Source organism: Diuraphis noxia, unplaced genomic scaffold (assembly GCF_037042655.1).
Source record: "Diuraphis noxia isolate RWA-SAM2 unplaced genomic scaffold, SU_Dnox_SAM2 contig0005, whole genome shotgun sequence".
Classification (NCBI taxonomy): domain Eukaryota; kingdom Metazoa; phylum Arthropoda; class Insecta; order Hemiptera; family Aphididae; genus Diuraphis; species Diuraphis noxia.
Genome location: NW_028301715.1, coordinates 15,897,491 through 15,916,596, shown reverse-complemented (window position 1 = coordinate 15,916,596; position 19,106 = coordinate 15,897,491). Strand labels below are relative to the sequence as shown.

General features: G+C 29.9%; 1 protein-coding gene and 1 non-coding gene across 3 annotated transcripts in view; one reads left to right on the top strand and one right to left on the bottom strand.

Moving 5' to 3' along the window:
* LOC107161914 (uncharacterized) overlaps window positions 1-19,106 on the bottom strand; it is a 147,375-nt gene that overhangs the window by 64,493 nt on the left and 63,776 nt on the right. For both annotated transcript variants that reach the window (XM_089229403.1, XM_015508530.2), the window contains exons 3-4: window positions 8,075-8,212; window positions 7,784-7,929 (exon numbers count right to left, since the gene is read on the bottom strand). In XM_089229403.1, the coding sequence (XP_089085529.1) occupies window positions 7,784-7,929; window positions 8,075-8,212 (284 nt within the window). The remainder of the gene's footprint in view (window positions 1-7,783; window positions 7,930-8,074; window positions 8,213-19,106) is intronic.
* On the top strand, window positions 2,458-2,531 carry TRNAI-AAU (transfer RNA isoleucine (anticodon AAU)). Its single transcript has one exon. It is a non-coding gene; the product is annotated as a tRNA-Ile (tRNA).

The following is a 19,106-nucleotide window of genomic DNA, read 5'->3' as shown; positions in this document are numbered from 1 at the left end:
AAACTATGGCTCTTGTGCGCGGTCGCCGTCACGTTCTTTGATCTCCGCGGCCGCCACGTCGTACAGCGGAGCTGGATGTTCGTCCGCATCGCGAATACGGCGACGGACGATAGAAGTGCAGCGACCTGCAAGAACGCGCCGAATCTGCCCACGGTATTTGTATTTTTAATTTGAAAAACAAGATCTCGAGCTCACAAAGTTACGAATCGCGTAGAATGCGATAATAAAAGGCGCCGTGGCCCTGAGCAGCTGTCCTTCATCTGTACGAGAACAAGACATCAATATTCCAACAAACAGGAACGGCGCCAGGATTTGCGGGGCCCCGGGCAAAATAAATAACAGTCACATTACATATTATCCAAACTAACTAATCTCTGAACAGCATAAAATATCATTTAAGAACGGTGGGGACTTGATTATAATTTTAAAATCGCAGGGCCCGGAGCAACTGCCCCGATTGCCCCCCCCCCCCTCACGCCGTCTCCGCCAACAAACCGTACAGAAAATACTGTAACGAATAATCATGTTTAGGTTTCGTTCGACACAATTTGAGTTAGAAATTGTCTTATACGTTTCTCGGTACTTAATAATTTATATATTTATATTATTTTTATAATAGCTGTAACTTTGTTTAAACGTTCTTGATAGAAATGCAGTTTCTCAAAACAAAAATTTAATTTTTAAATTAACAACGATACGGAAAATTAATAAAAATATCAAATGAACACCACGTGCAAGTGACGCCGCATCAAAGTCTGGGGGTACCGATATCGTTTATAACAATATCGTTGGATTGAGTTGGCGCATTAAATTATACAATATTTATTATAATATGTAGCCATGTATAGGTATGTAATACACGAGCATTGTTGTTTTACTGCATTAATATGCTGCAATAATGGCTCCGATACGATTGCCCGCTGGTCCGAGCGATATTCATCGGTATTATACATCATTGTGATATTATTTGCACACAAAGTCGCGAGAGAATGGGAATGGTTTGACTTATTATTGTATTATTATATTATACCTATAGGTTCATTATTATACGTATAGGTATATATGCGGTATATTGCCGATGAGAGGACCAGATTGGCGGTGGTGCAGCAGGTGATGGTGTCGGAAAGGTTATTACAGACCACTGCGGGCACGTCATGTCCGTCCGCGCTGCATTAAATATGTGCGCTCACACTGTTGTGCGCAGAGCCCACCCGTCCTCTGACCCGGTAATTCAAAGAAAATACCTTTCCGAAGGGTACCTACCCCTGCTCTGCCTGCGAATAATTGTTACCAATATAATATATTATGTGCGTTGCACCAACAACATAATATGGTAAATTAATACTACAATGATATAACCCGTACGACGGACGGGCCAAAATGTATAAATTCCTACACGAATAACCTTATTATTACCTGAATCATCATTAAATGTAAACTCCTACACTAATAACCTTTTAAAAATTTTACCTGAAAATCAAAGATAGGTATTGTAATCTCCTACATAGAAATTTTTATTTTAAACGTATGTGATTATTACTATTGTTTTATTATATTTTTAAACAATTTTGTTTTAGGATTAAATAATTATGACTGTAGTCTTATTATCATTTTTATTATTTTTTTCAAACATATTTTGTTTTAGGATTAAATGATTATGACTATTATTTTATTAACACTTGTATTATATTAAAAATTTTGTTTTAAACGTAAATGATAATGATTATTGTTTTATTAACATTTTTATTATATTTTTCAAACCATTTTTATTTTATGTGTTAATATATTGCAAGACTGATATTTTTGTAGGAGTTAACATTATCTTTTGTGGGAGATTACACTACATTTGTAGGAGTTTACCATTCCCCGAGCCCCGACTGACGAACCGCAGTCACGTCGACTAGGCTACACGATGATAATAATATTAAATATTCTAATATGGGTCAATGGAGTACATGAGGGGGGGCGTGGACGACAGATCTCCTTCCGTTGGTTTTTTTTTTTGTTTTTGATTACGCATTATGCAGGATGTAAGACTATAATGTATTTATATACTATTTTGTCATATTATTATGATCTATCGAACTATTGAATTTCGACAATTTTATCAATTTTGTCAATACTGATTATAGTATTATAATATTTTATTTTCGTTTATTAGTAGCAATAAGTAATATTTATTTGGTTTAAATGGTTGATGACAACTATGATTGTACATTATTATTTTTTTTTTACCTCCAACCCCTTTCAAAAATCATGTCTACGCCACTGACATGTGCTAATAATCCGCATAATTTAATGCCTGTAACCTGCGTGTAACGAAAATAAGCCATTGAAATATTACGGAAAACCAATTTTGTTTTTTAAAGCAGGTAAGTTATGACTATTGACTGATGAGTAACGCTCTGCACACGTTAACAAAGTTAAATAATATAAATTTACGAGGTTTCAGCATCTGGCCCATTAGCTCAGTTGGTTAGAGCGTCGTGCTAATAACGCGAAGGTCGTGGGTTCGATCCCCCCATGGGCCAACAAATTTTTTGCTTATTTTCTCACAACAGATTTTAAATAATGTTTTCCGTAGACATAAGGAATACATTTTCTTTCATAAAAATTAATTTTTAACTTCTTTATAATTATAATATATATTATAAAGAGTTACATCGATAATTTTTACGAATTTTCACAAACGTTAACACCAAACCTATTAATTACAATAAATGCCATTAAAATTTTCATTCTAATTATCCCTTACAATCACAGATAGTCACCATAGGTTACTGAAACATAAATGGTGTAGACATTTAATATAATGAAAAAAAATAAAAATTGTAATTCATGTTTTTTTTCTCTTAACGTACATATAAAAATATGATATAAAACTTACACCACCAACAACCATTTAAAATGGAAATTTCGTTGACGATTTGTAAAGTACAAATATTATTACTGTACAACTAATGTTTAAATAATAAATATATACACGAAAAACGAATAACTAAAATATAATGTGTACAATGCAGTGACGGGAATTGTATACATTTTTGAAAAGTTTCGAATTTTAAGTAGGGCAACTTTGACAAATTACAAATAATAAGGATTTGAAAAATGAACAAAATAAAATATCTTTTACATCAAAATATTTTGTGCCTTGACGATGTTTCTTTTGGTGACCATCGCGAGAAAACAAAGACAATTTTATAATATCTGTTTTTATATTCTTCTGCATCACGAATGATTTACTTATTTACTTATTTAAACTCGAAAAACTTTTTTTTTCATTTTTGATTGCGCGTATTTTATTTATATAATATATTATGTACACAGCTTATATTGTTAGCGTTATCGGATAGAAAAAAAAATGCCTGTCGAGCAATTGTTTGAAGAATTGCGACCCATTCGTTTTACGAGCGAATTATAACATTAATATTAAAGTTTAGGTATCCTATCAGTATAGTTTAAGGTGTTAAATATTATTATAATATACATTATTTATATATATATATATATATATATATATATATATATATACGATGACGTGTATTTTATTTTTGTTTCCAACGTATCTAACGTATCTGAATCTGCAGCTGACGTTTTGCAAACTGCATGGATTCTGACAATATAATAATTATTATTATAAAAGTACGAAATGAACGGAAATATTATACGGAACCATAGCAGTCTTGAAAGATTAATTTTATCTGTGCCTATATGAGGCTGTATATATGTGCCCATTGAATGTGTTCAAAACGAAACGTAAGATAAGATAATATAAAAGGGTTATATTACGCGTGCGACTATGATGTTACACTTTTAAACTGATATAGTCGCATTATTATTTTCGGCTGACTCATGATTTAAACAAAAAAAATAAAAATGTCTAGTCGTTTACGACTGTATATAAATACAGGAGAATATACCGAGCATCATGCTCACCAATTCTTTCTTTTAATATAACGAATCTTATCAAATTCTGACTTATGAAATGTTTAAGCATACTTCTTCTTAAGAATCATATTTTAAAATATAGATCTTTTACACAATTCGAGAAGAGGCCCGTTGTGATGCCAACTCTTTATTTAGATCTTAATCAACCTTTTTAAACCGTAAATTATGTTATTGAATATTTTGATGTATCTAAATCGAAGTTTGATTCATATCGATATCCTGTCTCTATATGAGAAGTTTTTGAGTTATTAAAACGTACCTATTACTAAGGATAATAATAGTGATAAAAATTGTTAAACGAAACTATAAAAGATATGACATTTGATCTGGTACTTAAAATATTATATTCGGACAATTTTTTTCAAAATGTATTTTACATTTATTGTTTCATCATGTTTGAAGATTTATATCGGAAAGTTACTTACATTTACTAATCACCCTGACTAACTAAAAAATTAATCGTTCAAATTTTGATTTGGAAGAATCAACGTTTTCAACGATTTTCTATGTATAGGAAAAATGACGATTCCCATTTAGAAAAAAAAAGAAGTTGATACCATCACATGGTACTCATTAAATAACATATAAATCTAAGGAGTTACTTGAAATCTTACGGTTCTTATAAGTATACTTATAAATTCCAAAAACCGTAATCCAAAAAAATTTAGCATAATTTTTTTAATTATCTTGTAATATACCTATAATAAATATATATAGGCGCTAATAGGGTGCTTATGAGGTATTAGCCACACAAATTTCAAAATTAACGCTCTCAAATAATGTTCGTAATTATGTGTCTATAACTTTTCCTCCTAACAAACATAAAACAAAAAAATGAGAAAACGCATTGCTTATAGAGGCACCCTTGATTTTTTTTTATTGAAATTGCGACTATGATAGGCACATTCAATGCTCATTATGCATGGTTTATCTGAAGGATATATAATGATATAAAATAATATTTAAACGTATAATCTGCAAATTGATAAATTGTTCCAGATACGACACATACGTATTAAAGAAGATCAATAATGTTATATGATTGATAATGGGCGCGTAATGCAGCTCAAGCGCTGATCATATTAATTAATTAAATTATTATTATAACTGGGAAAACGGGAGCGCACTGTAAAGTGGATTACAATAATTCGTTGATATAAAATGTGATGGTTATTCGGAAATTTTGAATATAATTTACATTATGAGTGATACCTACAAGTCATGCTCGAATAATGTGTATAATTTTACAACCAACACATTTGCACGCATTCAGCACACAGAAAAGGTATTATTATTAATTATGTTTAAAATATCAGACGATTTATTTTTTATATTATTATATTGAAATGCTTTCCGATGTGCACAAGGTTATATGTATAGAAAATAAAACGTAGGTAATTTCAAATTTCTCACCTAATTTCTATCCTATATTGCAAAGTATTCCAAATCGATTATATTGTAAAAATGCTTCGAAATCGACTATAGTAGACTAACAAATTATTAAATTATTTTAATATTAATAATCTATAATGGATTTATTCCAGTTCTCATGATGATATTATAATGTATATATTCGTTGTTGCTAATACTGATAAATTACTATAATAATATCTGCTAAAAGCACATAAATATATAGGTACATAGGTTCATACTGATTAATGATTCATGATTTGTTCACGGTATATAGATACATCAACCGAGGGGATGCACAGTCCTCAAATAAATGTTCTCAAGCACCGTAAAAATAATCATTTTAACTGTCACAAAAAAATACTCCTAATCTTAAACGAACAATTTTCTGAGCCATACACTTACGAATGTCATTAGGCCAATCCGTCATATATGCTACTGTTACTTCTGGTCTCATACATACCTAATAGCTTATCCCAAAATCCTGACATTGAATTCATCAAAATTCCTTTCAAGACCCAACATATTGTATCATTAAATCCATTCACAACGCTGTATTGATAATACGCAAATTATTTCGTACTTCATAATAACCTATTATGTACTTCGAAAATCATTAATGTTGTCAATATTAATACAATTTGTTAGTATCATTTTAAAATCACACATCTATATCACTTTACCCATACGTATAACTAATAACTAAATATTTTGTAATCATTTAATGGTAATCGACTTGTGTGTAATATTATAATTAACTTAATATGTTCTATTTTCCATGATATTGTCCGAGTATAATAAATTTAAGTTGAAAACTCAATTAAAAATAAATGAATAAATTAAATATCGACAAAAAATTGATGATGATAATAATAATAATAATAATAATAATAATAATAATAATAATAATAATAATAATAATAATAATAATAACAAAAAAACCTACCTGCTGAACTCATACAGTTAAAAATATTTTATTACTGTAACTCACATACCTACTGCCTGCAATAACATACTTTGGTTTTTTTTTATTATTATTTAGAAATACGCCTCAACTGCCAGGGTTATTGGCGTTTTAGAAATACATGGTGTAATTTAATTTTAATTTACATAAGGATTATAAAGCATAATAAAGTACTTTGGTTTTTATTTTGTTTGATAAATGTATTATATTATATTTGTATTGTAAAATCATATACAACAAAGTATAAAATAAACAAATATTCCAAAGTAAAATATTATTCGGTTAATTTTGAAATAAAAATCAAATTTTGGAAGAGTTATAATCAGTTATAGGAATTTTAAGTTTTGGTGATCGGATTATAGTAGGTATAGAGGACCATAATTTTTCGGGGTATGACACTCCATGTTTCCATTTCATTTATAAACACGTTTAATACTTTTAACTCGTAAAATATACTCATCCAAAATTTGATTTTTATAGAACAAAGTACTCACAAATATATTTTAATTAGTACTATAAGTAATTACAATTTTACGGTCTATCAAGAACCGATGTTGCAATTAAAAAAGTAAATAAAAATTGTTTTTCAAAAACGTTGTTTTTTAACGATTTAATTATTTTTTTCTTCTATAAATAATAAATGTACTAGTTTTTGAAATAATACATGTTCTTCAATAGATGAATCATATTTGTCCTTACGCAACATGTGCGATCACTCTCTATACGGGATAATGAACATTTGGGGACGGTGTATTGGGAATTTCATATCCACTGGCCATGATATAATATCATTGCAGAAAATCACGATATTCATTTTAAATTCTATTTTGGTTATAATAAGACACGTTGAACGATTAAAATTACAAAAAAATGAGTTATGCATTTTATCATTAAACCATATTAGTAATCAATAATAACACTCAGCTAGGTACTTTACAGTCAACTTACTAGGTACAACAATATATCTGCGTGCACTTTCATAATATAATAGGTGCCGGTTTATACCTTAAGGGTAGGTACTTTAACCGAGAACAAAAACTAAATTGCTAAGTTTGGGACTAGAATCAAAAAAAATTGACACAAAATCTTTCTAGATATTTAACAAACTGATAAATGAGACGACAATTTGAAGGATTGATGATGGAATCCACACATTTTCATAACGATTGTTAAATAAAATATATTCAATCACGGTTTATCAAATAATGTGTAATAGTTACTTCGATAACTACCTTTCTTGTTATTAGGTACACAAAATATGTTTTCATACATCAACATGTATAACCAAACCTGCCTAAACATTGTACAATATTTTGTTCAATTTAGTTTGAGTATACTACACTAGTGCTCAAAACTGTAGTAAAACTAAAGACACTACCAAAACCTTAAGTCTGAAAAGTGCATAGGCATTGGATTTACCTGTGACAAAAAGTTTAAGCTACTAATATTGTGATCACTTACTTTTGGTTGTACTCTCAGCGTGATGAGCAGTGAAAACGTGTTCGAGAAGCCGACCGTGTCGAGAAGACTGAACCCATTTTCGCTACCGTTTAACTTACCGCCGACGGTACGCACGCGGTCTCCCGGCGCAATCAGTTCCATGACACCTGTATGCAGTATGCACGATAAGTTTATCGAAATTATTAGATTGAAGTATAGGTACGGCAAAACAATTATTGTTGTTGTTGAAGCGACTGTCGAATCGCAATGCAATTAATGTATGCAACTAGTGCAGTAGGTAGTGATATTTACCGTCACACGGGAAGTCGTTGCACTTCCGCATTTCCTTGTTGTGCCCTTGTCCGCACTTCAGACAACGTCGGTGCCGATACTGCAGTCCGGTGTCACACGACACGTTGCACGCCGACCAATCGCTCCAGTCACCCCAACCTAAAATAAAATAAATATGTAAAATACGAGAACAAAATGTCTTATAATATTGCACGCGTCAAAAATTTTCGGAAGGGAAATTTCGAAAAAATTCCATAAGTTTTCGAGATAAAAATAAATATTTAACGTTGAATTAATAATCTCACCGTATAGTATTATACACAAGTGGTATACGTCATATATTATTGAAATACTGTAAAAACTAAACTCTCGTTTTCGATTTAAAATGACAATCGATTTATTCATTCCATTTTATAAGAGATTTTATATGGTATTTGTATTTCATTATATTATGGTATGCTTATATTTCGAATATTTATACATTTAATTTCTGTAGCAATAAATAAGCGACTTAAGAAATAATTTATACATTTCGAAAGTTTAATGCATATATTCTATTACTAATATTATATAGTTTCGTTTAGTGTGATGGTAACGAAATGATTGTATTATTATTTATTATATAGTGTATTATGAAAACGTATTACGTATAGTTATTAAAAAAAATAATTTAGAAAATAAACTCATTGTTTGAGTAATTACTTTAGAGACATTTTATTTGATATTTAATACAAAATCGAATTCACAATGAAAAATTGACTATAGTACTACTCCGATATAATAATAATGTATGACTATAATATTACATTGACTGGTTCGCAGAGTTTTACTAATTATAATATTTAAATTTAATTCATAGTTATAAATAATAATAATAATTCTGGTTTTACGTCAAACTAATAATTAAAATATTATAAAATATTTGGTTTTAAGTTATTAAATAAGTAGGTAGTATATTAAAAGCAAACTATAAATATTTATACTAATTTAAAAAAGAAATTGCGGTTAAACACAAGTATTGAAAAATATTAAATTATGTAATAGGCAACACAAAATGTTATTAACTGCGCTGAAATTGGCTGGTACTACATGGCAAAGTTATCATGTAGTGAGTTTTAGTGTTTGTAAACGATGATAAATTATTCGAATAACTATTCGGTACAGAGCTCAGTTCACACACACAAAAAAAAAAAAACAGACAACATTTTTCCAAAACAAACTATTATATAATATATACTTTATTTATCGTAAACGATCTACCCAGTTATTCGCTATTTCCTTGAAAACCACTAAGAGAAAACTAAAAAAAAAAAAATACTTTAAGGTAGATGCCATATTTGTATTCCATTTCCAATCTAGAAAAGTGCTGCATGGACCTTTTTGAGCTTTTTTTTACTACCCCCAAAAGTGTTTTCAGAAAAAACCCAATAAGCATCTGGTATATTATACAAAAAATAATAAGAATAAGAAGAAACACATCTTTGTAAATCTAATATTTCTCGGAGCTCTGTTTAGAACGAGTTACATAATTAATATCTTCTACGTCATATCGTATTTGGTACAGAAATATGACTATGTTTTGTTGTTCATACGATTCAAAGATCCATACGAATTTAATGTCGTGTGTATACTTTCCACGTTAATGTATTTATATAATAACAGTAATGCCGTACACGTAACATCAGATTAGCAAAAGATTTAACGTGAATAAAAATAAATTTTAGAGGTACTCGCGTAGAGGCGGTTGGATACAAGCCAATAAGTCGTTTCATTTTGTAATATTATTTCGTAGGTACACAGATAAGATAAACAAAATAGTTTGCAAGACGATTCGACCAATATAACAAACTTAGTAAATAAATTTCACACTTAAATTAATATCTATCGAGTAATTACATTGCGTTTAAGTCAGTTGCAGGGTTAGGTTTAGTCTATTTAAGATTTTGTTAAGGGGGGTTCGGATATACGTTACCAAACATTTAATTTCCCTAAGGGGGGAGGATATTTTCATCGACAACACCGTATCATTATATTTTTATCCATTCCCTCCATAAGTCCCCCCCCCCCCCCCCGTAAATACAATACTGATGTAAATATTTGAGTATAGAAATACACGAAACTGTTTTGTAATTATTTTGTAATGAATGGGATACTACTTCTACTTTAGTATTTTTATTCTTATTTATTATACAATTGTAATATCAAGTTATTTCAATATTTATAATAGTATATAGGTGTTAAGGTACCTATATGGTTATTATTTTTAATGTTATCAAACAGTGTCCTGCAAATTAGATAATCTAGTTACACATCCACTGCAGTGCACTGTCAAGAGACCATTTTTACGGTAAATTAACTGTGCAGCAGCTAGGTTATGACGATAGTGAAAATATTAATTATTTTTGTTTTGGTAAAATAGTAGTCTGATAATTATTAGTAAAAAAATAAATAAAAAATGTTATCAAAACTTTTTATCCCTCCTAATCAATAAATTGCTCCGAATTCAATCAACTGGATGTCGCGTATTATAATGTAGGTTACCATAGTAACAGGGCTATAGATTGGACAAATTCGGCCTACTGATTTTTCTGCAATTAATGCCCACTTACAAACTTAATACCAACAACACTCTACTATGATCTGTGCGAGTCTCCAACATTTAGCGTCCATTTAATTTTAACATATTTTTAGTCGGCGGTCTCGTGCAGACCAATCCGGATCTATATAGCGTTTAGCGTTTACCTTATACTATATAAGTAGGTATGTATACGTATATACGTAATAGACTCGAAACTTTTTTGACGTCTCTCGATCCCGCCATCACGTGAAACTTGACAGCGGTTTCTGTGATTTTGATTTCACGGTATTTGTCACATAGTTGGCCGTCGAGGGTTTTCGTTCCGAATAACTTTATGCGCTGACCGCAGACGACGGACACCCGTTAAACAACCTACCCGCGCTATGTCTTATAAATTGTCAGACTAATTGTTTGCAAACACTTCAGAAATCGGATCGATGCATACCTCGTGTCATTTTTACCAGTGTGTGTGATAGAGGAAGGATCAATAAATTGAAAAGATGAAATTATTAAACGTCCATAATACAACTTACAGTATAGCTGGTAATCCCTCGTTATCCATGGAGGTTACGTTTCATGGAGGCTTCGCGGATAAAGATTTATGGTGAGTATATTAATAGTACATAACATGTTGCACTTTAATATGCGCTTATCTCTAATAGCATATAGTATGTTCATATAACATTATATACGTGACCATATATTATTAAAGTTACAGAAAAAAAAAACAAATTATAGCGGTCGAATTATTACGATTATAGTTATGTTATAATAATATTGAAATTTTAACGATTTATTAATTTACGGGTACCTAGAGAAATTATATTATATAATTAATATTTATTTAAAATACTTTGTTTTGAAGCTAAATTATAATACTGATATTATACGCACGAACGAGTGAAAAAACAATTACGAAGAAGTAGGTAGTTACAATAAAATTATGAATTTGATAAATAAAAATCATAAAAATAATGAAAAATAAAATGTTAATGCTTTGCGTACGTCATATTCAACAGCGTTATGGAGTGATACATAAACCATACATAATAATATTTAAGAGGCGGATCATTATTGCGTCTCTTTTCAATCTTGTTTCATTAATACGTCATGTAAATTTACGAAAAGTGAGTGGCACACATATTCTGGCAATGAAATATTATATTATACCGTAGTTTATGACACTATACAAGAGCTCAACAATAATTAAATACTATTATACTATCGATGTATAATTTATTATATAAACCGTATTATAAGCACAAATAACAGGTAGGACAAAGAGTTCACTGAGTAATAAATACATTTGTTTTAACTGAATCGAAAAGTGTTGTGAAAATTCATAGTTCTAATTCTAATAGTAAACATTTAAAACATAATATAATATATTGTGTAACGAAAAACCAGAAACTATGCGAAACTTGTATATCGTTTTTCGTGCGCAGTGGAGTACTCATTTTGGAGAATTTAATCCCATCCTTTTTCTTTAATAAGAAAGATTATATATATATAAATAATATTATTATACACTTATTTTTGTGTAATTCACAGAATAACAATTGTTTTCGTTATTGACCGTCATTTTATTTAATCTTTGTTCTCAAACACAATCAATACTCAATAGTTACTCGAATCAGATATTTTTATGATAATCCGTTATACTTATGAAATATAATTTATGATACTTGAATTATTATAAATACAATAACGACCATAATTTTCATAATTTTTAACAATAAAGGTATCCGTTCCTAGATTAGGTATATTACATAGATTGGTGTTTATTAGGTAGTCGTCTCGTTTAAGCTTTAACCGCACAACAAACGAGATAAAATGTTGGGCATGAATAAAAAATAACGTTAAACGTAACCTGCTGGACCAAACGGTTGATTGTTGAATGATCAGAGAAAAATCCGAAACTGTAATAAATCGTTTTTTATGTATATGCGCGTTTATGAGACAATAATATGTACGTAATATGATGATGGCACGATGAATGAGGCACAATCATCAGTTTTCCCTACACTGTGCACATTTCATTCGGATCTCCAAAATATATGTGTATACACGTTTCGATGCATACAAATTATATACATTTTGTGGTAATCCCGGGCGAATATTTTGCATACGTTTTATCTTATATACAGTTAAGTAGGGACTTATATAAACAAACGTGGTAGTCGTGGTACTTGTAAGCTCGTTTTTCGAGGTCACGGTTTCAAGGACATGTTTTGAGAAGGAAGAGTCTTCCCCCTACACACAATTGGAGGATGATATGAACATTTTATTTTTACACCTGCAGTATATCTATTTATATCCCAGGAGTAATCAGAATTTGATTTGGAAAGGGGACTTAGTGGATGTTGGATAAAAAAGAGTTTCACAAAATTGATAGTCACATTACCGCAGGGGCTTCTCCTCACAAAACCCTTACTGCAGCAATCATGCCAAAACAATATTAAAATTGTTGCACAAGTATAAAAAAAAAAAAAAACCAGAAGTGTTGCAATAGTATACGCTTGGTACCTTGCAGCTTTTCGCTTCAAAAATTAGAACAAATAAAAATGAACTTTGTTCCCCACACCCCTCTCAAATCAATCACTGGGGGTAGGTACTAAGTTGTTAGATCGCATTTATTACACAAATCAATTAATTAAAAATTAATTAAATTAGGAGGGTTGGTGTCCGTATTTGAATTGAGAGAGATAATAATAAATTACTCTTCACCTTTATCCTTTCGCCAATTATTCTCAATTCTCAGCTTTGTTTTCATAACTGACCAAACAGTGATCTTATAAACGAATAAATTACGATCGAATCGGCAAAATGTTCAATCAAACACTTTCGCTCGGTCATCACCCTCAACATTGCTTTACCGTACAAATATAAAAATTACGGATAAATTAACTGTCGTCATTCAAATCCGAAAATGTATAAATTTACAAACAGCAAAAAGTTTTTAACCATCGCAAACCGCAACTCGACTTTGCAACTTAACGATTGAGCTTTTCGGTTTTGATATTCACATTCACCTGTTATTAAATCGACAATTAATTTACCACAGCTTAGATCAAACTTTGGCGGGCCTCGATTACGTACTTACACGCTATAATTCGCATTGTCAAGAGTCGAGTTTAAGCCAGACAAATGTATAACGGTTAAATAGTTCGATAAACTCGTATTATTATCTAGCGAAATCACTTAAAATATTTGCGTATAAAGACCCCTGCACTGACGTACCTAGTCACATGTTTGCTGATAGTGTTTTGCTCGGTGTAGTTGTAAACTTTAAATGTTCCAGGAGCTAATATTTCTCATGCCGTGCAAGTAGTAGGTACTACGAACAACCAGATATAAAGGTATAATGATTTTAAATATCTATCGTAGTTAATAGTTATTTCTACGATACCTCTCCCCCCCCCTTTTTGCCACATCAGTGTTATCGTTATTTTCTAGAATCGAGAAGACGTGTTAAGAATTTCAATTCATCGCGATAATTATTACTATAACAACACACGCCATGCCTGACTGCAATGTACCTGCTCATGTTTTTTTCGGATAATCTGTGACGGACGAAGTATTGGATTAAAATTTTATTTGTTTATATTATTCGATAATATTATTAGCTATACGTAAATTGTGCCTAAATCCAATGTTTATCTGCATATTTTGTCAAATATTTATTTAAATAATATTACCTCTTCTGTTTACACTTTCGTTGCTGTATGTGTATGATTATAAAATACAAGTTGGTCTAGAAGGAACATCGTGTTGCATGACTTGTTACTTCAATTATTATGATGGAATAAAATTAAAATTACCGAGTTCTAAAATTGCTTTGCAGTCGTTAAAATGCGCACAAGCACTGTCTGCTCTATATATTTCTTCTGCAAATCCCCAAAACGAATTATTATTAATAATCGCACTCTACAGTATTTATTTATACAATAATTCAAATGGAAATGTACATATAGAACACGATACATAACGGTAAAAGGCCAAAGAAAAGGTTAGATGGCTTTTACAAAAACTTTGTTTTAATTTTTCATAAAATAAAGTTTGTCATTTTAACTAAGCAGTGATCAAATAAATTACTTATTACTGTAACTGATTATAAAATGATGTATCCTGACGTATACTGTAATACGGTGAACTATATTAATATATTTACCAGTTTGTTATTTCCTATACTATCTATATAACTTTCACCCTATATCTATGTTACTTATAGTTATTAATATCAATGTATTAATATATGTATATATATATACATTATATATTGTTAATCATTAGTTAATAAATAATTATCTTACATAGTTATTATAGTAATAACTATAACTTATTACCTAACATAAATATATATAGTGAGGCAAAATCTGATATACTCTGATAAGACAAAATACTACGAACAATTTATTTTGTATACAGCACAGCATACATCAAATAACTTGAAAACGATAAATTATTATATGATAGCTATGAATTTTTAAATGAATAAAATACAAATATATATATATATATATTTTTTATAAACAATAAATTATTGAATAACTAAAACCCTTACAGTACTTACATACAACGACTGACTATAGATTCTACCGATAAAATGATGATAAAAAAAAAATTAAAAATATGTTGAAAAATATAGTAAATACAGATGTTTACAGACAAAAAAATAAATCACAAAATAGAATGTTTCATTTTTTGTGTAAGAAATTACGTTTATTTACTTTATTTATTATTCAAACGTATTTTATCATTTGAGCTTAGTACCTATATTGTTTTTTAAAAGAAAAAAAATTATTTCTTATAAATCTGTTTTCTGGTATTGAAAAATTTAAATACATAATGTATACAATTATACACATAATGCTATAATTATACGATTATCTAGATACATCACTTTGTTTTTAACATTTGACGTTTCCTTGATTTTGATAATACACAATTACCGATAAGTCAATATTACTATAAATTATTATAGATAATACACATAAATAATAAAGTTTTTTTTACGCAATGTGTATACCTACTGGATATTGTATAGTGCATAGTATATTGGCAGTTGGATAAAAAATATTTTATCACTTGATAAGTCTATTATAATATAAGTTATCGATCGAAAAAAGATTGAACATTATATATTAGCTAATATCCGCAGAATCATAGCATCATTTCGTGTTTGTCTGATGATGCAAAATAATGTGTAAATAATGTGTGTTAAACGTTCGCGATAAATGCATATTTGTGTTTGGTACAATTAGATTCAATTATATAATAGGTAGGTACAGCTTTGTGCATGGATCATGTACAGTTCATATACCGTGAACATTTTTCATATAATTATTTAACATTTTTTAAATATGATCTATCGAACCGACATTGCAGACAACCAACGGCACAACCAATCAGCACTATAATATCATATGATATGCTAATCAAATTCATGTTCAGATAATATATTTACGAATTGTCTCCGACTACTGCAATAATAACAACAGTTATTTCTGCATAAATGGACAATATTATTATTATGAGCCGTGTTGCAATAGACACAACACATGGTAGTATTATAATATAGTTGCATAAATTTGGCATATAAATATACGGACATCATAGACATATAAGTATATAGTGCGTCCAATGGTATTATTACAATGTAATATGATTATAAATTTACAATTTATTAGTATCCCAAAATAGTGGCTATACATACTGTACAACATTAGATATACATATTATCAGAGGTGTACCCAAGAATTTTTCAAAGGGGGGTGGTGGAGGGGTCTAAATTTTTTTAACATGTAAAAAGCACAAAAATTATATCATTGAAAAACCAACAAAAATGTTTATTCATCATAAACTCTTTAATTGGTAAGAGAAATAAGCATAACACCATAAGATTACAATTCAAACTGAGTTAATATAAATTTTAATAATTCAAAATTTTAGTCTTCAATCTTTTTTTTTTATCCATGTGGGATCCAGAACCCGAAAACCTCCCATTGTGTATGCCCCTAGCTGTATATTATTATATGGTAACGCATATTTGTAGGTTTTTTTTTTATCCCACGTTAAAGTCGTTAAATTGTTTAACCGCGAGACTCAGTAACGAATGATATATAAACAATGTTTCACAAAAAATTGTTGGACGGCCGTGGTTCACTTTATGCTCACTTAAACTCACTGTACATAACCTACCTAGCTAACACTATTTAGTGGCGGGGCTCTATTATTACTGTATTAGTATTTGTATTACCCCATATATAGCGATGACGCACAATGATGACCCTTTGACCCTCAATGTAAACGGAAATATACTACCACATAAAAATTATGCCTACATCGTTATCGTGTGATATGTATATTGTAATATTGTATATATATATATACCTATAGACCTATACTATATTCAACGATATACGAAATTGAACGAAATTATTATTTTGCTGATAATATTCCATTTACGTCGCGACGAGTCAGACTAGCATCGCTGCTATAAAGGGTAAGTCGATAAACTAAACAGCCTTGCTTTGACTGCATATAACATGTTAGGTTATGTGATTACATCGAGAATAGTATAAGAACAGCGAGTTTATAGTGCACATAAATTAAACCTGAATACTATTTGGAGCAGAAGAGTTAGGTTTGGAAACGAATATTTACGATTGGTATACGATATGTCGTGAAATAAGAAATCTGCGTAAACGACCACAAATATTATTTATTACACGTCGATTCGGTGTTCAACATTCGTTATAATAATTAAATTGCAGTCGAAACTCAATGCTAGAGGATGCTCCAAACAAAGGGAATTAAGAGTATGATGTAGACGTTTAAACCACTGCAACACAAGTCTAGAAAATCAAGACAATAGTATTGTGTGCTTCATATTTTCTTTATATAGATAACTTTTAATTTTATCGTATAAAGTTTTGAATACATTATTTAAATATGTTTACATCAACTCATAAATTGCATCTCAAATTCCAAATGTAATCGTTTCCACAGCACTTTGATATATATCATACAATTATTATTAGTATATTGAAAACTATGAATGTATAAAGTTTTGATAGAAGACAACTCGTAGTGTAGATGTGTACGTAAACTATAATAATAATTATTACTATTTATTAGTGTTATTCGAAAATAAAATGACATTTGCACTGGTTTACGACTTCCTCGTTTAAAGTTAATGTTGTTTATTGCGTATTAGAAAATAACGAATTCGATAAAGTTAATAATCATCACCACAATATTTCAAAACATTAAAAAGGTTCAAAATCAAATACAGAGAAATATATATATATATATATATATATACCTATTATGTTTATGTATACATAATTAACAGAATAATATTTTTTAAATATCATAAAACAAACACTAATAGAACATTTTTTTTATGAAACGTAGCATATATTTGTATTATATCAGATGATACAGATTGTGTATCGCTTGTAAGAAAAAAAAAATGGAACTTATAAACCATATTTTTCTCAAAATATACGTAAGACCGACTTTTCGACAGACACAAAATTATCGAGTTGAGCAAAATGAATGGTAAATATAACAAACAAAAAATACCCAATTCAACGCCTGCAGTTTAATAATAATATTATTGATGTAGTATGGCAGTATGGAGTACGAGCAGTATATCGATTTGAACTCAAATGTTTGGCGTTTCGACGAGGACGGCATAATATTATTATTCAAAGTTATCCGGAATATTTGATTCCAGTTTATCCATTGCTTAATTACACGTCCCACGTCGCCCACCATCGTAAAATATAGCGATTATGAGAACAACGGGAAAACTATAGGTACCACTATACCTATATACCCAGCAAATATGGAATGCCCGGTTTCGGAAAATATATTGCGCAAAACATGAAATCCCGGTTTACAGTGGTCCAAGAACACGACCAAGGTATACCTTATACGTCGATAATACTACATAATGATATAATACACTTCATAAATCTTATTATTATATTGTATTGACGTAATGGTGTTGTGCGAACCCTTTACTGCAGTAATAATGCGATTACACGTCGGCCGGTGTCGTTTTAAGTTCGCGGTAGAAATCGACAAAATCCAAGGTCGAGACGTTCACCGCGATTATTCTGAAAAATAGGTTAATAATAACAATTTTGTGTGTTTATTTCACACTTTAGACGATTTTCATCCTCCGGTTAAATGCAAAAAATAAATTAAAAAATAAGGGCGAAAACACGTCTGGTGAGACGTGTAAATATAATATAATATTTTTTATTATGATTTTACGACAATCTTCGCGTGGTATCATTCGTTGTGATTTCAATACATATTATTTGTATTTAAGAGTAAATAATCTGGCCGGTGCGCGGTGATTCGAAAATTTCCGTTTTTGAGCATCATAGAATACCGACGAAACGGAAAAATAATTTATACCAAACAAGTTATCGGGACTATCGGGTAATGGGTATCATG